Below are 21818 nucleotides of genomic sequence, written 5' to 3'. Positions count from 1 at the left end.
TGTAAACCCCAAACGCCTTTAAAACCTGAGAGATATATTCCAGATTCACCTCCTGGTAATATATGATAGTAAAACTCCACTTTGAAAGAATATCAAATACACGTGCATTGTATAAACCTGACAAATGATGTTAGAATCAGTTGGACAGTCTTTATTAGTGCTTTGAATGTAGATACAATGTACAAATAGTTTTAAAAGGGATGTCTCTTTCCTGCTTTCTTGAAATCACTGGTTGTGCTGTACTGTAACGAGACGTGTCTAAAATGCTATCATCTCATAATGAAGTATAAGAAGCAGAATATTAACAAATATTTTCTTGAAGGAGGCTTAGTTGGGCTTAGTAGAATTTTTTTCTCCCCAAATTAGACTGTCTCTGGATCCATAATAAAATTTGAGTGGGATGGCTCAGGGGAGAAAACTCTAGTCCATTCACCATCTTCATGTTCTTGGCAATTCCCTACCTTTGTGTCTTCCCCTCCACCACCAATTTTCCTGTTGTCATTATGGTCATAGGTTATGTGGATGAACCACTGTTTCCATCTGACTTCTGCGCAAGGCTGGTGGCTACTCAGCACGTCTATCAATTTATGCTATTTTGTGTCTTTTAGCCCTGTGGTTGTCATTGCATTTGTATGATGATAAAGCTAAAAAAGAAAAAGGATGTGTGGCCATAAAGGAATGGGATAAATGACTCTAGGAATGAGGCCAGAGATCATTAACACCAAGTGATATTTATGGCTGATATTGCAGTGAAAAATATTGTCCCATGTTGACTACTGTACACAGTAATTGGATCCAGAGGGATAATGAGTTTTCTAGACAGTCCTTCTTTGAAGATGCTCAGGATGGCAAGATGTCTTGCCTTGAGTTACATCCCTGTGAGGTTCCTAGGAAGTTTGATCTGTGTGAAAACTTGAGATGCATTTCTATAAAGCTGTCCAAGAATACAGGTAGTCCTTAACTAATGACCACAACTGAGCCCAAAATTTCTGTTGTTAAGCGAGACATTTGTTAAGTGAGTTTTGTCCCAGTGTATGACTTTTCGTGCCACAGTTGTTAAGTGAATCAGTGCAGTTATTAAGTTGCTAAATGCAGTTAACGGTTGTTCAATGAATCTGGCTTCCCCATTGACTTTGCTTGTCAGAAGGCCACAAAAGGGGATCACATGACCCCCAAGATACTGCAACTGTCATAAATGTGAACCAGTTGCCAAGTGTCTGCATTTTGATCAGGTGACCATAGGGATGCTACAAAGGTCATAAGTGTGAAAAGTGGTCAAAAGTCACTTTTTCAGTGCTGTTGTAACTTCGGTCATTAAATAAACTATTGTAAGTTGAGGACCTGTTTTTTAGGTATCAAATACCCTGTTTCGGGCTACCAAACTAAACCAGATGAGATGTTTATGCATTGGTTCATTCATTTCAGCAACTCAGGATCAAGTTAAGATTTGATTTTAGGACAGAACGGCTTTTGTGGATAGCTGCTTTAAAGATCTGGGCTATTGCTTGGACAATATATTAGGTCCCCAGGAAATGTATTTTCCCAGAGATCCTTGTCTTTAATAGTAATGTCAGAATCTCTGAGAACTGGGATGTCTCCAATACAACAAGCATCTAGTACATTACAATAAATACAGTGTGACCTAAGGTATGATAGGTCTTGTTGTTGCTATCACTGCCAGAGACTATTGTGGTTGTCGTACTGAAATCTTCTATTTCCTACGTCATAGAGGCAGGAGAGGGAAAATAATGGTTTGCCAAGAGCAGACTTATATAGCCATGTTAGTCCTTTACAAGAGATGTCTGGGGTCTCAAGGGTTTATTTTACAATTTTAGTGATGTTAGACCCTTATTAAAATTCACCTGCAGTGTCTTTTTCAATAACTATTCATAGACCTGTTCTGATTAAAGCAAGATAGGCAGCAATTACTTCCTAACCTTTCCCAATTAAATTCTACTTTAATGCAATAATTTGTGTCTTTCAGATCTGCAATATTATGCCAAGCAGAGTGCATTAAATCTTGAAGCCCCTTGAGATTCTGTCGTATCACATTGACTTATGCAATTAACTAAAGAAGTAGGTCCCCCTCCGTCCCCCTTCTCCCTAACTTCCAGTTGGATCCCAACTCTAATGAGGGTATTGTTGTAATCAGTGGATCATAGGAGCTATTGACCCATCAGCTTTAAATATCAATGCCTTGCCCTTGCCTGACCATATATGAAGTGGAGAATGAGCATCACTGATACATAATTTGGATATTTGTAATGCAGGTATCTTGATGGTTGGGTGTGTTTTGAAGAACATAGCTCAAAAAGAAGAGGCAGTGAATTCTAAATTTAAATCTGTCTTTTAAACAATTTCAGGGTTACTCAACCAATGCTTAAAGGTCCATAGTGTGCTCCTTGTATTTTGTAACATCTTAGCTATTTAATGAATCCTAAAAAGATGATAATACTCAAATATAGGAGGAACAGATTCCAATCTCCATGTCCCTCAACAGATTAGATTGTCTCCAGTGATGGAGCTTTGGGAAGAGAAGTATGGTTTAGCAGAGACAAAGAAGATAAAGACATCAAATTCACAAGAGAATTGGTCAAATGAAAAGGATCTTGAAAGTGAAGTTGATAACAACTTCATGGACAGACCCTACTTAGATCCTACTGGCTGCTACCCAGTTCTGGGACAGAATCTTTGAAACCAGAATAACAGATTAACAGAGTTGGAAGGGACCTCAAAGGTCTTCTAGTCCAATCTTCTGCTCAAGCAGGAGACCCTATACCATTTCAGGTGCTATACCATGTCCTGTCTCCTCTTAAAAGCCTCCAGGCAATCCATTCCACTAGTTTATTGTTCTCTTTATCAGGAAATTTCTCCTTAGTTCTGGGTTGGTTTTCTCCTTGATTAGTTTCCATTGTTTCTTGTCTTCTGGTGCTTTGGAAAATAGGTTGACCCCCCCCTCTTCTTTGTGGCAGCCCCTCAAAAGTTGCAACATTGCTAACATGTCACTCCAATCCTTCTTTTCATTAGACTAGACAAACCCAATTCCTGCAACCATTCTTCACATGTTTTATCAATTCAGACGGGGTTGGAGTAGATGTGAAAAGGGGAACAAAGATGATCTGGAGCCTGGAAACTAACTATTGCAAGGAATGTTTGAGGGAGCTAGGTATCTTTAGTCTTGGGGAAAGATAGCTGAGTGGAACATATGTTAGTATTTTTGAAATACTTGAAGGATGCTGTGGAGAAAATGACCAAGAGCTCTTCTTTAACATTCCAGAGTGCAGAGCATGAAATATGGACTTTAGTTACAGAAAGGCATTTTTAACTTTGGAATTTGCTATCACAAGATGTTGTGCTGGGTACCAACCTGGTTGTCTTCAAAAAAAGGGTTGAATCAATTTATGAAGATCATGGGGCTCAATGACTATTAGCCTTCATGATAGTGTGACTGCCTCTGAAGACTTAGTCTCCTGCTGCAAGACTAATAGACTTCCTTGGGCAGTTGGTTGGTCATTGAGAGAAGAGACTGCTGGTCTATATAGGTCATGGGTCTGATGCAGCAGGGCACTGCTCATGTTCTTGTGTTCTGAAAGGGAAACTTTGATTGAGTGCTAGGGGGAAAAAAATACTCCACCAGCTGGAATAAGGAAGAGAGCTACTGGCCTGATTTATTTGGGACAGAACAGTTATAAAGTAGTCAAAACAAAATTCCACTGAGATGAGAAAAATTGTGTGGAGGCTTGAAAAGGAATGGAAGGAAGAGCAGACACAAATATTGAAGAGGTAGAAAATGGGCCCACTGGCGGCTTATCTCATTCAGCCCAGATGGGAAGAAATCTGAAAAAAAGCATTTCAAATAATTCAAAGACATTTCGCCAATCAACTCACTATAATTTTTCCCCTTAAGGTTTCCAAAATTCTGGATTTTCCCTTCAAACTTTCCAAAATTCTGGATTTTCCCCTTAAGCTTTCCAAAATTCTGGATTTTCCCCTTAAGCTTTCCAAAATTCTGGATTTTCCCCTTAAGCTTCCCAAAATTCTGGAACTGGGTGTGTGTGTGTCAAAAAAGTCAAGATGGTGGTCAAGACAGTGCAATTAACACTTCACTTATTTTCTGTGCTTCTGCGTTGTTGTGGCTACCATTTTGATATTTCTGACTCAAACGGGCAGACATCCTGATCCTTCTCTCTCTTTCTCACCCCCTCTCTAATATTTGTTTATTGTTACATTGATATCCTGTTTGTTTCTTTCACGAGTGGAAGGTGGCATACCTGGCATTCCTTCCTCTCATATTTACCTCAAACAACCATCCTGTGAAGTTGATCAGGCTGAGAGATAGTGGCCATCTTGAAAAGAAGCACTTCCATTTATATCTGAGGAAAGGATGCAGTTTCTTCGAAGGGCCAATAGATTACCTTTAGCCTGCCTCTAAAAGCAGCGGCATTGTTTTTTCTAGCTTGCAGAGAAAGCTGAAAAATATCAGAACACTTCTTTTGAAACCTTCTGAAAGCATGCACAGCCCTTCACTTTTTACTTTTTTTAAAAAAAATACCACCTTTTTTGGACTGGGGGAGTGAATTTAACTGGCATCAGATTATCCAGCCATCTAATTCAATAACTGGCATTCCTGAGTCTTTTAGCCAAAATTATTCCCAGTTTCACCTGGGCATGTCTAGAACCGAGGGACAACTCTTTGCCTGCAAAGTACATCAGCAACCTTTCTCCATCAGGACTTCAGCCGTTTCTCTCTTAAGCCCATGCAGCATTTTACAGATGCAGCTTCCCTCTGCAAAGCAGATGGAATTTCCCCCTCTTAGGGGTTGGTTTCAGCTCTTCAAGTGGAGGTTTCATCAAATGCCTGCATTGAATAGAGCAGAGGAAAAAAAAGAGGGAAGAAGATAGAGCCACTGCACAATGTGAGAGGCTGGTAATATGCCCATGATTATTCATGGGTTGGCTTTCCAACTCCTTCCCTCCCCCTTCCCACGGTATCATAGCAACCATGGTGCTGCAAAACCTATTTTAAGAACAGTAACTTTTCACTGAACGTGACTATGAAGTAGAGTGGGCGAATTCAGCCTCTAAAAATTGTGCGCTGGGGAACTGTGCGGCAAGCAAGCCAGACCTCCTCTGACAGTCCTTATATAGCCAGGAGCATTCTGAGGTGAATTTGGAGGCCCCAAATGCCAAGGCATAAACATCGATTTCTGAACAGCAATTCGTTTAAATTGATTGTCCAGAAATTCTAGCTGAAATAATAACAAGGGTGAAGGAATCTTGCATCAAGGACTGCCCCAAACCCCCCATCACAACTCATGCTCATATAGACATTAGAAATTGAGCTGGATTTGCTGGTAAAACATTTTTTTTAAAAAAATATGGTCAGCCAGAGTTAACGCTTTTTAGCAGGAATGTCTGTGATGGGGAAATCTAACTAGAGACCTATATTTCCTAATCGAATTTGCTAAAGCTTTGGTCACAGAGGTCAACTTGTTCTATTTGAGAAAGGAAAGGAAAAGGAAATAGGTTCCACGTCCATTTAGAAAAAACATATGATTACTCCAAAATAAGAAAAGGATCAACAACCCTCAAGAACTTGCTTTCTGTAGCCCAGTAAAGATTTATCTCATAGGATAGATACGTCAAACTCGTGACGTCACGTGATGTCACGCAACATATCGGGATGGTTTTGCCATTGCTGGCAATGGGGTGGGCGCAGCTTCCAGATGATGCATCCGGCCTGCGGGCCAGCAGTTTGACACCCCTGTCATAGGACATAGAACAATAGAGTTGGAAGGAAATTTGGAGTTCATCTAGCTCCCTGCATGAGCAGGAGACCCTATGCCATTTTGAACAAGTCTCTTCTTAAAAGCCTCCAGAGATGGAGCACCCACAACTTCTGGAGGCAAAGCGTTCCACTGGTTAATTAACAATTGTTAATTGTTCTCACTATTAGGAAGTTTCTCCTTAGTTCTAAATAGCTTCTCTCCTTGATTATTTTCCATCTATTGTTTCTTGTCCTGCCTTCTGGGGTTTTGGAGAATAGTTTGCCCCCCCCATCTTTGTGGCAGCCCCTCAAATATTGGAACACTCCTAAGATACTCGTTACAATCAATGTATAATATTGATTATACATTGGCACCTGCATAAGAATAAGATACTTGACAAATTTGTGAACAGCATGCAAAATTCTAACTGATTCTGAAATAAGATCCATGGGAGTTATTTTTCTTCTTTAACATTTGAAATATTATTTAATATTTAAAATGCACAAAAAGAATAGTGTCAAGAAAATTTGGGAAGCTCATTCTGGATGAGCACAGTGATAATTCCACCCATCAGTATATTAAATTCTTTGTGGATTATTAGTTCTTCCATTTTTAAAAAAAGTATCATACATACTGTAACTGTAGAAATGAACGTATCGCCTATATGCTACTTTAACAGTGCCAGAAGTCTTTTTATTCTTAGTTTATATACATGAATACAGATGTTTCTACAGAAAGGTTCTGTACAGAAAGGTTAATCTTATTAGTGTCACATATATTAGCTTCAGCTGCTTTGTGGAAATGCCAAATTTCACTGTAATTGTTGCCTAAGAAGGAAGGAACAATAGCTGTTATAGGGAGCTGTCCCAGGTGCTGACAGGATGTTCTTCTTAACAAACAACTAACTCATCCATATCACTGTATATGCTTTACTAATGCAAATAACATCGTCATAAAATTTGTAAAACACACAAACAGAGTATTTTCCATGGATTCAGGATACATTTTATAGGGGAATGGTTATCTTTACTCCAGTAATCAGAGCCTAAAAACCTCTAAATTTTAAAACTTACAAATAATAAAAAAGAGTTGAATTAAAATAACTAGTTTAGCCACTCCTGTTCTTTATGTAATTCTTTAACAACTCTAAATATTTTTAAAGCTAGGGTTTCCTAGACAATTCTTATGCATTATGTATCCCCTTCTTCTATGAAAGATGCTTGAGACGATCAGATCTTTTTGAACTGCCTCTTTAAAATTTACCAGGAAGATAGATGGCAAAGCAGTTCTTACACTTAAGATAAGGACATATCTGATAGGCACAAGTAATTATTTACAAATAATCACAATGCTTATCAAATCTCAGTGTATCAGACAACCCTGTGTCATCTAGAACACAGAAAGAGAAATCACAACCCCCCTCCAGCATATGTGATAATTAGGTGTCACGGTCTGGCAATAATTTGTTTTCTGTAGCACAACTGCAGCCTCTAAAATGCAGAGTTCCTTTAAAATGGCAAGCATGTACTTATAGAAGGAAGTTAAAGCAGTACATTGTGATCAAGATGGATTCCACTAGGGAATAGGAAAGGGGCCAGATAAAGACAGAAATTTGTCTGAATGGGAAGAAAGATTGCTTAAAATTTTGGTCCCCTTGAGGGGCGATTGTTATGTGGGTTTCTTGAAGCAGCATATAGTTTGCGTTAGTAGTCCTTTGGTTTTATCGGATGGGGTCCTGGAATTGAAATCTTGCTTGTTTTTTTGTGCCGCTTGTGTAGATAGCAAAACTCTGAGTTTTATTCTTTGTCACATTAGTAGCATATAATAAAGTGTTGGAGAGTTGTTTGTCTTCTGTTGTTCTCTTTTAATAGCCTCTCCCACTAAATTTTGCATGCCACGACTGAACCGGATTCAGAGCAAAAACTAGTAGAATAATATTCTTCTTTGTGAAGTGTGGGCATTTTTGCTAGAAATGATGAGAGTGATTGTTCCAAACATTTGGAAAGCCTCCCTCCCAGCATAATAAATAGAGCCTGATTATGTGATGATCTATTTCAGAAGGAGCTAGTCTATCTCTCAAGTGATAACTCCCAAGGAAATGAGGGTCCTTAGTGCTCTCTGAGCTTGGTTGCGGGTTTTTTTTGCAGATGTTTCATTACCCAAACTAGGTAACATCAAGTTAACAATACAAAACAAGTTAACAGTGAACAACCCAACCAAAGAATCTTCAAGACCATTCCCACCAACACTGAGAAAGGAAGCCACTAGGGCAGGGGTGTCAAACTTGCCGTGTCACGTGATGTGTTGCGACATATCGCAACTTTTTTCCCCTTGCTGGAGCTGGGGTGGGTGTGGCTTCCACGTGACACATCCAGTCTACAGGCCGGCAGTTTGACACCCCTGCACTAGAGTATAAGTTGAGGCCAAACCATCTTCCTTACTAGCACTGATGATGTTACCTAGTTTTGGTAGTGAAATGTCTGCAAGAAAACCACCAAGATCAGAGAGTACCAAGGGCCCTCCATTTGCAACCCCGAGGTACAAATCTTATTCTTTATGGGTCCAAAGGAAGTCCCTGAGTGTTTCCCTTTAAACTTTTCTCTCAAGGGTGGCCCCCTTCTGATTCAACATTATACTATGGAACATGAGCTTAAGCCATCATGAATGGTTGAACTAATGTCAGAATGTCATGGTATCCTAGATTCTGAAGGGAAAACATGCACTGCTGATGGTGCCACCAGAACAATGCTGAGTGACCCTTCATCCCCCCCATGCCAGGCATTCACCTCAGAAGAGACGCAACAGGAACATAGATCAGCCACCACCAAGGCCACCTCACTTGGCGAGGAGCTGCACTCAGAAGAACTGAGAGAAGATCCAGGTATTGGCCTTTCCTTTCCACTGAGCTTCAGCTGAGTTACCTTAAGGCCACAAGTGGGTTGCAATAGGGCAGGGGTCTTCAAACTCGGTCTTTTTATGACTCATGGACTTCAACTCCCAGAATTCCTCAGCCAGCATGCCTGGCTGAGGAATTCTGGGAGTTGAAGTCTATGTGTCATAAAAGGGCCGAGTGTGAAGACCCCTGCAATAGGGAATGATCCAAGCTCTTTCCACTGACTGCAAAGGTGTTTAATTCTTGGTTAGTAATTAATAAGAAAACAACTTCAGCTGACTTAAGGACTTCCTAAACATAGCTGGCTGAGGAATTCTAAGAGTTGAAGTCCACAATTCATAAAACGGCCACCCTTCCCCACCACCCTTCTAGATGGTGCTAAACTATAAAGTTCTGTCTATTCATTGATTAGTCAGATGCTATCTTGTTTATTTATACAGTATTGTCTTTTTATCTTATTATTTGTTTGATATTATGAGCCACCCACAGACAATCTGGAGTTGGGTGCTGCCAAAATCTAATAAAATAAATAATTAAGCAATGAATGGCCAGAATTCCATGTTGATTTAGGATTGCTCAGGCTTGCAATTCAGCTGCATGTGCATGTGGTTAAGGTGTAGCTGTCCATCTATAAGACTGATGAGTAATCCTTTCAATAGCTGCATGAAACTTTATAAAATATCCACCAGGATGAAAAAAATATATGCTGAGTTATTTCTTTTCAACTATGTGCCACCTAAAAACAGTAATCCTGTTGAACTTCTTTTTTTTAAAAAAAGGTAGTGTTAAGAAATATAAGCATAAATATAAATATTAAAAAGGACAGATTGCAATGACTGAATGGCATGGGAAAATAAACCAGGGTTGGCAATAAATGTTTGTCATTGGAAGTGTCATATATATTTATGTCCTTGTGTGTAGAGTTTTGCCATTGAAGTCCCTACTCCTAAGCAACCCATGATAAAAGAAAGAAAAGAAAAGTTGATTTAAAGTCAAATATAGAACAAAGTGGCTTTCAAAAAAAATTACAGCAAAGTCAACAGAGACCAAAGTGGCAAATCCAAGTGAAAGGTACATGAAATAAGGTCATAATAACTCTCAGAAAAGTAAACATGCTGAAATTTGAAGATGTGGCTTCAGAAGGAAGGATTTTATAGCAATGTCTGATAAGCAGCAAAGGAGAATGAGAGGAAAAGAAACTGGACTGTTGTATCAAATCACCGATCTGAAAGATACTTTGTGTATCAACTTCTGTTGTATATTTTTTAAGATTTATTTATTTCTTTTAGAAAAGATGAACTTATCAACTTTCTGCAAAAAGTTCCGCTGGGTAAAATCTCAGAACTAATCAGAGGGCCTTCAAAATCCACATTTTCCTCCTAATTAGTAGGCAGAGCAAACCAACGGATACTACTGTGAAATCACTCTGTTTGCCTTGAAGACATTATATACAAAGAAGATTGTGATGTTGGGTGCCAAAAAGGATAGTTTAATGCTTCGTTGATTGGGTTTACATTGAATTGTGCTGGTGAAAGATTTCAACTTCCTTGACATTTCTTTTTCCTTGTCACTCTGTGTCAAGACACTGAGTTATCTACTTCAAGTTTTTTTAAAAAAACAACAACAACAATACTTTTATCTATTTCTGCACTCCCTTGTCTTTTATCGTTAGTAACATTCCATAAAATTGTTTTCAAAGGACAACTAAATATATTTCTGGGGCATAGCACAAAAGGAAAATGTCTTCTCCTTTCCTAGCAATCCTGTCTTCAGTGGGATGGAAAAAGAAGAGAATTCTTTCCTGTACAACGTACATTCAATTTCATTGAGGGCCGCATCAGCATTGTGGTTGCCCTCAGGGGGCTGGGTGGGTATGGCCAGGGTGGGCGTGGCCTACTGTGTGGGCGTGGCTAGAGTGCATATGGCCTACTGGGTGGGCATGGCCAGCTCTACATCGTTCGCATCAAGGGTGCCTATGGGGGGCCTGGGCAGGAGTGGGACAGATCTGAGGGTCTCTGGCAGGAGGAGGGTCTCTGGGCCAGGGCCAAGGCAGTGGGGGCCGTTCCCTCACTGTTTCCAGGATGGCTTCGCGGGCCACATGAAACCACTTCGTGGGCCGGATCCGGCCCCCGGGCCTTGTGTTTGACATGTCTGATGTACAATGTAACCCTGGACTCCAAGGATGTAGTCAAATAAATAAATTCAATGAAATTAATCACTAGAAATTTGAAAGCATCTTAAAGAATCTACGTTCCATCGAAGGGATGGAAATAGCAGTCAATGTAAGCTAGGATGATAGGGGATAGTGGGACTTGATGTTTTTAATCATAATTAGAATCCTTTCTTGTTTGAAGTCTTCCTAAAACAGGTGGAAAAGCTAAACAGAGTGTGAAATATTGTATTTTGTGTAAGAGTTGTCTTCTATAAGGTCAGTCAAGAGCTAGTTTGTTGTAATGCATCAGCCTCCAACTTTTTGGGCACCAGGGACCGGTTCTGTGGAAAGAACCTGCATCCTGAAAATGAGGTTATCCTTGTTTGTGTGGCCCCAGTTTCTGGCATGGATCGGTGCCAGGCAACGGACTGGTGATTGGGGACTCCTGTTGGAAAGGATGAAAATTTAGGACACAAAAAAAGAATAACAGAATGGCAGAGTTGGAAGGGACCTTGGAGGTCTTCTAGTCCAACCACTTGCTCAGGCAGGAAACCAGGTTTGTCAGACTGGCAGCCCGCGGGCCAGATGCGTCACGTGCAGGCCACGCCCACCCCTGCTCTGCAAAGGCAAAAAAGTCACGATACATCGTGTGATGCACTCATGTTTGACACCCATCAGACAAATGGCTGTAAGAGATCTCCCATTATTAGATGTTAGGTTATTAATTCACAAGGAAGGAGGAAACATGAGGCCCCTGTGCTTTTTGATTTATTTGGAAAAAGCTAGGGTAGTAATGAGATCAATAAATCAATTAAAATAATCAATATATGATCATTGTTCAAAGAGTGGTATCAATGTCACTTTCAGAGTACAATTAAAAGCAGAATACAATACAAAGCAGAATACAAAAAAATACAATCCAAAATCCCCAAATAGTCTGTTTTATGAAAGATAATAGGAAAGGATAATAGAAAGGAAAATTGATAGGCACGCAAGAAATCGGGAGGGATGTACACAAATTCTGTGCTCAGGTTTAATTTCTTGAGGAATAAAGACTACCTAGGCCCTAGGACAAAGATAGAGAACCTTGGCTCTTTTATGACTGGTGGACTTCAACTCCCAGAATTCCTGAGCCAGCATGGCTCAGCTTGGAAACCTCTCCCTTTCCCCTCAGCATGGCTGGCTCAGGAATTCTGGGAGTTGAAGTCCACGAGTCATAAAAGAGCCAAGCTTGCCTACCCATGCCCTAGGACAAGGATAGAGAACCTTGGCTCTTTTCTGACTTGTGGACTTCAACTCCCAGAATTCCTGAACTATGGGAACCACAGGTTGGGTTGCTGAAATTTGCATTTAAAAGAAAACCCAGTTAAGCTGCAAAGAAGAAAAGCCATGGGGAAGTTCAGCTATGGGGAAATGTGTAGGGAGATTCTCAGTCATCCAGGTCATAGTTGTCTCAAAGTTGATTTTTTAAAAAGGCAATTGGACTGTATTTTTTTTGAGGAGGAAGAAGAAGACATTTCCCTTCTCATCCAAGAAGCTTCATCAATTGTGACAACTGATGAAGCTTCTTGGATGAGAAGGGAATGGTGTTCTTCCTCTTCCTCATAACTACCGTTTGGCTATAGGGGATGACATGATACGGAACTAGACTGGAGATCAGTGAAAGAATTTAAAGACCTGAACTGTGAAAGGGAAATATGAATCTGACAACACAGTTCGCTGTGATATGTGATTAAAAAAGCTCCTGCTGACACTAGTAATCATCTCAACTGAGGAACAATAAGTGATTTTATGAAGTAGTGTCAAAGGACTGACAATTGGCCTGTATGTCTGCAATAGTTGTGTGTTTTGACACACAAAGCCATGTATTTTCCCTTCACAAATAATGCATGTGATTTCACTGTACGTTGCTCCAGTATAGATACACTAAGATATAGATACACCATGATTAAACATAAAATATTTGTATGTGGGGTGTATCAGGGTGTATTGCAACAGAAGCTAGTTTTCATACAGTAAAACTATACATCTTCTGTCTTTCCTTGAAGACAGAAAAAAATATATGAGTATCAATGTACTTATCTTATTGGAAAGGATTTTGAAATAGTGAGTAGCAAATAGCTTTTGTAATATCCCTATAATATTCTCAACGAAAGAAACGTAGCTGCCCTCTAGTGGCTAAGCTGCCAAGCATCTGAATTGCTTCAATCGTGCATTCTTTGTTTTAATTTTATTGTATTGTGTTCAGGACAGTCCAATTCATTTCCTGAAGTTTAACTACCATGGATTATTCACTCACTCAGTAGATTTTTGAAGGCTATTTGATTTCAAAAAGACTCTCGGTGGCTTACAATATATAAAATTTAAATCTCACTCTCTCTCAGTGGGATTTTTCCAAGGCAGAAAATAAATGAAAAACAAAAACTAGAATGCAAGGAATTTCAGTAAGAATACAGAATTAAAATTAAAAGTCCAGAAAGTGTATTTGAAAATCATGCAATTGAAAATCAATGCCTGTTCCCTTCTTTCTCATTTACATACGCTGTATACATCCCAGGAAAAGCTGAAGACAAATATAAATGTTTTTGAACTTCCATTTTTAATATTTCTGCTCAGAATGATATTTGTAAAGTGAAGGTAATCTATTAGGCAAAATGTTTATTAAAGGCCTAGTTGGGGATAGTTTATCCTGTAGAATGTCTTATCTAAGTAATCATTGAGTGTCAAAAACAACTTGATAGGAATGGAGTGGAGCAGAGCAGAGCGAAACAGAACAAAACAGAACAGAACAGAACAGGCCAAGTATGATTGGACTCACAAGGAATTTATCTCCAGTGCATAAGATCTCAGGGTATATACAAGCAACAAAGTGATAAATCATAAGATACAATAATAAATCAATGAATTATATCAATAATAAATCAAATCAATCAATCATTTCATTTGTTGGGGCTTATACTTTGCTCCTATTACTGGAATTCTGTGGCTAGACAACCAGTAGCATATTTTTATGGCTGTGTGTGTGTGTGTGTGTGTGTGTGTGTGTGTGTGTGTATGGGATGTGGTGGCTCAGTGGGTTAGGACGCTGAGCTTGTTGATCAGAAGGTCGGCAGTTTGGCGGGTCAAATCCCGAGTGCCGAGTAACAGAGTGAGCGACTGTTACTCGTCCCAACTTCTGCCAACCTAGCAGTTCTAAATCACGTAAAAATGCAAGTAGAAAAATAGGGACCACTACGGTGGGAAGGTAACAGTGTTCCGTGCGCCTTTGGCATCTAGTCATGCCGGCCACATGACCACGGAGACGTCCTCGGACAAGCACTGGCTCTTCGGCTTTGAAACGGAGATGAGCACCGGCCCCTAGAGTTGGAAACGACTAGCACGCATGTGCAGGGGAACCTTTACTTTTACACACACACACACACACACACACACACAGACACACACACACACACACACACACACACAGACACACATCCTTCTAGTGGCCAGTGGTGGGTATAATGGCTGTAATTCTTTAATGTTTAAGGTGGCTTGTATTTTTTTATGTTGCTCATCCCAATATAATAGCTTCTAAGGATTATGCTGTTCCATTTCATTGATATAAAGAGAAGTATTATTTACACGTTTACCTGCTGGAGCAGATATAAAGTGATATGGCCCAAATTTTTAATTTGGATTGTGATTAAATGCAAACACTGGGCAGTGATCAAGAGAAATGGGAACTGTGGTCCAAATCAGGTGGAACAGGGAAACCTAGTTGTGTGTATTTCTGTTTTAGGGTTGCTGCTGGATCTCTGCTCTTTTGTTTCTGTACTAACTCTACTGGGGTCAGTAGGTTTTTTTTTTTTATTAAAAAGTTTTAACATACAATTTTTCCTTTAAAAATCCCCCCTCCCCCTCCCTTCTCCCTCCCCCCCAACCTCTCCCCCCTCCCCCCCTCCCCCCCGACTTCCCAGAGCTAAATACAAGGTATATAAAAAAAACAATCATAAACAACCATATACTAACATCCATAAACTCTAAAATCCATCACTCTCTAGCTTATATAGGATAATATATATATATATATTAAATATATATAGAAAAACAAAAATAGAAAAAGAAGAAAAGAAAGAAGACTTATTCAAATGCTACATGAAACTTCTTAACCCTATAAATCCATTTTCTCCATTCCATAATATAACGTTCTTGCAAAAAATCTTAGGCCAAAATCTACACCATCTCTGCCAGGTCAAAAATCTTTGAAGTCACTCTCCTATAATCGGCAGTTCCTCTTTCTTCCATTACTGAGCTATCAAAAGTCTTACTGCCGTAATATATTCCACCAAATTTTTATCCAAAAAGCCTTGATCTTTTTACAAGTCCACCATACATGAAAATATGTAACATCTTCATCTCCACATCTCCAACATTTTGGCTGATAGTCCGGATACATACTTGCAAACTTTTTAGGATCTAAATGCCATCTATAAAGCATGTTATAAAAGTTCTCTCTTTACGTTCCTAACCCAAATCTTTTCCCACGTTTCCATTGCGATAACTTCCTAGATGTTCGTTGTGGAAGTTCCATAGACTTCTGCTGGTCTTGCTCTTTTATTATTTTCTTTTTGATCGTTTTAAAGCAGCACGCGTCACCCTCCGCTCTCCAGGATCATCCAAAGAAATTGTAGCTTGATCTCCTCCAGCACCATTCTCCTCTGTCTGTCCATCCTCAGTCTCTTGATGTTCTCCTTCTCCAGATCCCTTTGCAGCTTCCAGAAGTGATAATGAGGTTGCTTTTAAAACGTTATTATAAAAACCTCGGGTCAGTAGGTTTTTAATCCCAAATTTGTGTGCATTCTCCATATAGTTGACCTTTCTGACCTTTCTGTTAATGGACCAGGACAAAGCAAATCCAAAACACCATTAGCACTTTCCATGTGTCTTGTAGATCCATTTTCATTGATTAAATGAATAAGTTAAGATGCCAGGGCCACGTGCCACTGTTAATACCCCCTTTCCCCAGTCTATTGACTAGAGTTTCTAAAAACTGGCAAGAAGGTTTTAGTTATTTTGAGGTGAGAAATACAAGAAAGCTCTGCCAGATGTCATCAGAGAACCTTGATAGAATTTTCTTAACAACTCCTAAAATATAACCCTACTGATTGCTAGGCTTGATCTACTTTGCACCAACATTTTGGCCACAGTGTCTGCAGGGACCTGCAAATGTTAAATGTAATTGCTAAATAATCAACGTTCTTCTGCCCCAAAACGGTCATTGAAATCATTTCAAGATCTTAAGCTTGGAGAAGAAAGACGCAGAACACAAGAATACGGTAGGTGCCTCATACTCCACAAATATTTGTGGTCCTCTTCCATTCCGTTCTCCCCAGAAACTCCTGAAAATTCCCCCAGAGATATCCCATCTCTCCATTCATTGCAAGAATATTAAATTCTGCCTGGCCACACGTTTGCTTTACTAACTAGACTTGAACTGACTTCCTTCCTGGGTGAAATACGTTGGTGTTTAAAAGAGCAAGGTGAAACATGGCTTTGTTTGTTTGTTTTTTTCCTCTATAAAGCCAAACCTATCCATGCTTTTCGCTGAGATACAAATTCATTTCATTTCAGGTCGTCTTAATCAGAAATGTACCCTTCAGTTCAGATATAACTGTTCAATCCTTTATAATTTTGTTTAAAGTGATGAAATTCTGTCATCTCCCAGAACCACCTTCAGCTTTGAATAGAGCAGTTATTGACTCTTTCTCTTCTTTTGTACTGTTCTTATAATTAGGACTAAACTGGTTTTTTTTAAAAAAAAAATATGTGTATCATTTTTTTTCTTATCATAATAGATCCACTCTTTTCAGTATATATATATTAGGAGAATATTCAAGCACCCACGATTGAATAAGGGCAGTTCAATCAGCGTCTCTTGAGCATTAAGGAGCGTTGAGCTCCTTTCTAGTTTCGTATTGTCATTTTAGTTATTGAATTTTAGAAGTTTAGGAGGGGTATGGTTCAGATGAAATAGTAGATGGGACTCCCACATGAGATTTCTCCATTTTAATTAATGCCCTCCTTAACACACATACCGTGTTATCCTCTTACACTCAGAAGCAATTCTGGCTGTAGTAAAGGGAATACAGAACCTGTTCTCCCCTAACATCTGATATTTTCCCAAAGGGTAGAGCTGGCCCTGAAGCCCACCACACATTCTTCAAAGCATTTGAGCACATTTTTCCAGGAGGGAGAAAGAGAATTGAGATCTTTTGAGACCTTCTCAGCTCTACCCTTTTCCTTGAAAGAGAGTTGGGTGGTGAAGCTATGGGTCATTTTTATCTACAATCTGGGCTGCCTGGTTCCTGGAATGGTCTGTTGACCGGAGGTGAACACAATGAGTTCTTTGTTGCCTACTCTACCACCGCACCTACGTTTCCTTTACTCTCTTTCTTGCCCTTCCCCTTGTGCTGCTGTTATGGTGTATTTCATGTCCCATTGCCTCTGATCCTGTCTCCTCTCAGCCAAGAAGACATCAGCATCCACAGATGAACGGGAAAATGCCAGCCTGCCAGCCTCTGAAGAGACTCCACAAGCCTTACTACTTTTGGGATCCATCGACTCCCCCCACAAACAGATGGAAAGGAACACAGCCCAGGTCCCTAACCCTCCTTCCTCACTTTCAGTTCTACCACCTAAGATTGTACCCAAAGTCTCAAAGATTGTACCAGGTGAGTCTCATTCAGCCAAAGGGAGCTGCCTTTTACTAGAAGGAAGTCTGATCTGCCATAGAATCATGAAGATGGGAGAAGACCTCACAGATGACCCAGGAAATGCTTAATCCCATGGTTTAAAAAGATTGCTAGTTTCCATGTAGTGTGTGAGGGGTACCTTATAATGAACGTAGCTCACGTGTGTAGCAGTGATGGTGATGACGGTATCTTTTATCACAGCAATTCTACCTGTAGTTCAATGTTTTGTAGACTTAGAGCATGTTTAAGAACTGACATGTTTGAAAACTGGCATTTGGTTGATAAGATATGGTGACATTTGACAGCTTAAGTCATTTCAGATTTGATGCTTCTCAAGGACCAAACAGATGAGATATGAAAACTTCTAAATCCAAATTCAGATTTCATATTAAAAAAAGGCAGAGTTAGGATTTTTCAGCAAAAGCTGCAGGAGATGGAAGAGGTGACATCTGAATATGATGCCTCTCTATGTATGTTGGTTCAACTGAACAAAGAACTGGTAGAAATCCATATTGTGTCAAAAAATACTAGAGGAGTTTTTAGCTTGGTTTAATGTAACCTGTTCTTCTGGAAGACAGAGGCTGAAAAATCCCTACAGCAATGTTCATGTAGGCCAGAAGCAATTTAGATAGTCTAAGATATGCTTATGTGTTGTCCCATTTCTAGATAAATTTGGAGGACTTGTTTTTGATAAAGAGAAATGGATTGGGAAGTTGGAAGATCTCTGGGTAGCTTATATACTTTTATATTAGGATAAATACATTACAAAGAATGACTGGATTCTCTGACGCTGCAATAATTCTTGGGCTGTGTATGTTCAGGCTGTCTGTTGGGCTAACCAACAAAACATTTCTCTGATAGAATTATTTTATTTCTTCTCTTAAGCTTATTCTAATGCTAATCTTCGACCTCCTGTCTTTGATAGCATGAAAACAAAGGGAAACTTCAGGACTTCTCATTGTAAATTCAAACTATGAATTTAGGTGTTGTGCCATATAACCATAACCATATACATGTATAGCCTTGCCAAAGATGACGATTCTCTTTATGTAGATAGATACAGATTTAGAACAGATGCTAAATAAAAATACAGTATTGTTTAATTTAATCTTAGTTTTAATCGATTTTAATTGTATGTGATGTATTTTAACTTTTAATTTTCCCTGTAAACCGCCCTGAGTCCTACGGGAATAGGGTGGTATATAATAAATAAATAAATAAATAAATAAATAAATAAATAAATAAATAAATAAATAAATAAATAAATAAATAAATCTACAATCAAGAAGAATATAGCTAAGCAATTAGATTTACTACTTGTCCAACTAAGGGCATCTTCAAGCAACTATTGCCACCGCAACCTAGTCCATCAACCATGTGGCCGATTGTCTTCTTTTCTTTCTTTCCATCTATCCCAACCTTCTAGCCTTTCTCCAGCATTAAATCCTTTTCCAGAAAGCTGGGTCTTTGCATGATGTGTCTGAAGTAGGATAATTTGAGCCTGACCCTTTTTGTGTCTCCAGTGAGAATTCTGGCTTGATTTTCTGATTATCCATTGTTTGGTTTTCTTGGCCATCCATGGTGCTCTCAGAAGTCCTCTCCGACAAAGAACTCAGTACTCTTCCTATCCAGCTTTGCAAAGCCCCATTCATAAATCTCAGTAAAAAGTCAGAGTTATCTGAGAAGACATCATAGGGCTGCCCTCTGAAGTTCTCCATTTAAATTTAATGTCTTGCTGGTATCCAGAAGTAGCTGGCAGAAATCGACACGTTTTCATCTCCATGCATCTCAAACAGAAGCATACTGTTTTTTTCCCCCAGGCTTGTTTTAAGCGGTGAATCGAATTAAATATCCTGTGAAATAGACTATTTAATAAGCCCTAAGCCTGAAGCTCTATTGTACATTGCAATGCTCTCTACATGGGGCTGCCCTTGAGGACTACTCGGAGGCTTCAGCTGGTGCAGAATGCAGCCGCGCGAGTGGTGGTGGGGGTTTCCCGATACTCCCATGTAACACCTCTACTCCGCGAGCTGCATTGGCTTCCGGTTGCCCTCTGGGTGAGATTCAAGGTGCTGGTAATGACCTATAAAGCCCTAAATGGCACGGGTCCGGATTACTTATGGGAGCACCTGCTGCCGGCATCGACTTCCCTTCGTCCAGTGCGCTCCCACAGAGAGGGCCTCCTTAGGGTGCCGTCAGTCAAAGAGTGTCGACTGGCGGCCCCCAGGGGGAGGGCGTTCTCTGTGGGCACGCCAGACCTTTGGAACCGTTTACCGGTGGAGCTCCAGATGGCTCCCGACCTTCGCTCCTTCCGACATGACCTAAAAACATACTTATTTGAACAAGCCGGCCTGGTCTGAAGTGTTGGGGTATTTTAATATTAACTGTATTAATTTTATTGGAATTGGGCTGTATTATTTAATTCTTTTTTAACTTTTGTACATTGTATTTTGACTGTATTTGCCCTGTACACCGCCCTGAGTCCTTCGGGAGAAGGGTGGTATAGAAATTAAATTATTATTATTATTATTATTATTATTATTATTATTATTATTATTATTATTATTATTATTATTATTATTATTATTATTATTATTATTATTATTATTATTATTACTACTACATGAAATGCTTTTGGTTTCACTCATATGGTAATACGCAGCCCTCTATGTTTCTATCAGATCCCATATTTACGAGGACATCCATCACAGTCCATATTTTAGAAATGATATCAGGGTTATGCCAATATGGCCTCCCAAAGTAAATAACAGCAAGAATTCACATAGTGGGGCTGCACAGAACTCTGCTGGAGATTTACTTCAATGAAGGTTTGAACAAAGCAACCCCTCAAGTCTGCTTCATGATACCATACAGAGTCCTCATTTCTAAGAGAAAATGAAGAATTTCCCTCCCTTAGTGCTGCAGATGCTGGGAGAAGCACTTGCAAATTGGGAGGATGGTTTGGCTACCTGCATTTACAAAGATTTGCTGAAAAGTTGTTCATGTGGTCAGTTGGTCATCTGTAGTTCCTTGGGGACAGAAGTATCTAGAGGAGCATCAAAAAAAGTCAAGAAGGCAACTGCAATCATATAACTAAAGTCCCTTCCCCCGTTTTGCATGTAACACATGTGTAATGTACAAAGAAAGGAGTGGGCCTTGGCATAATTGCTGTCATGTCCAACAACCAGGAATGACATGTGGAGTGACTTCTGAGTAGTTCCTTTATTGTCATCCATCTACAAATAGACTAAAGCAATTCTCTGCAATAATTACAGACACACTCTGTGAATTGCTAGGAAGGGTCTGACCTTGCTTTCTTGCCCACCAGACATTCCAAGCTCTGGTGTCCCTTTGCCTTCTGGGAAATAACCCCTCCCTTCTGCAACTCTGGACTTGCAGCCACCATCTTGACTTTTTTTTTAAGCTGCCTTCCCAATAGAGAGGGAGGGCAAGGAGATTTCTGAGCTCTTCCCTTTGCAAGGGCTCAGTTAAAAGAGCAACAGCACAGGTGTCTTTTCCCCGAGTGGAATGAATGGAAACTTGCCACTTGCATCTCACCATGAATGACCTTTTCTGATTTTCTTTCCAGCTGCAGGAAGTGAAGCCGATGAGACAGCCTTGAAATCTCCCCCCTCCACCATCTTGAAAAATTACGTAATTGTTGGCTCCTCCCAACACTCAGGACAAGCTGTTCCCTTCCAGTCCTCAGGGCCGAAAGTCTCTGATCCCCACCTCAGAGGGCAGCATACCACGCCAACTGGATCCCCTCACCTGGCTGCTGTCCACCTACCTTTACCTCCTAGCCGAGTCATCGAGGAACTTCACAGAGCCTTGGCCACGAAACATCGGCAGGACAGGTAAACGCCTGCAATACCCTATAAGCTAAGGTCTTATGAAGCATCCATGGGAGTAGACATTCCTTAGCTCAAGTTCATTTTTCACACTGGCCCAAATCATTTTTCCTACACTTACCGCTATAATATCTGATACAAACCTAAGAATGACATGATTCATTCTTCGAGTGTCTAATCAAAGAGAGCGGCAACCTAAAACTAAGGGGAAATTTCTTGACAGTGAGAACAATTAATCAGTGGAATGGCTTGCCTTCAGAAGCTGTGGGTGCTCCATCACTGGTTTTTTTTTTAAGAAGAGCCACTTGTCAGGAATGGTATAGGGTCTTCTGCTACTGTAGAGCAGGGGGTTTGACTAGAAGACCTCTAAGATCCCTTCCAACACTGTTATTCTGTTACAATGAATCAATGAAACAGCTGGCC

General features: G+C 39.9%; 1 protein-coding gene across 1 annotated transcript in view; it reads left to right on the top strand.

Moving 5' to 3' along the window:
• Nucleotides 1-21818, top strand: part of PHACTR3 (phosphatase and actin regulator 3) — a 145894-nt gene that overhangs the window by 5429 nt on the left and 118647 nt on the right. Inside the window, exons 3-5 of the mRNA XM_081324078.1 lie at nucleotides 8470-8649; nucleotides 17317-17523; nucleotides 21134-21401. Coding sequence (XP_081180204.1) covers nucleotides 8470-8649; nucleotides 17317-17523; nucleotides 21134-21401 — 655 coding nt within the window. The remainder of the gene's footprint in view (nucleotides 1-8469; nucleotides 8650-17316; nucleotides 17524-21133; nucleotides 21402-21818) is intronic.

This window comes from Vipera berus (assembly GCF_964194415.1).
Source record: "Vipera berus genome assembly, chromosome: 3".
NCBI classification, from domain to species: Eukaryota; Metazoa; Chordata; class Lepidosauria; order Squamata; family Viperidae; genus Vipera; species Vipera berus.
This window is presented reverse-complemented; position numbering and strand designations above follow the sequence as displayed.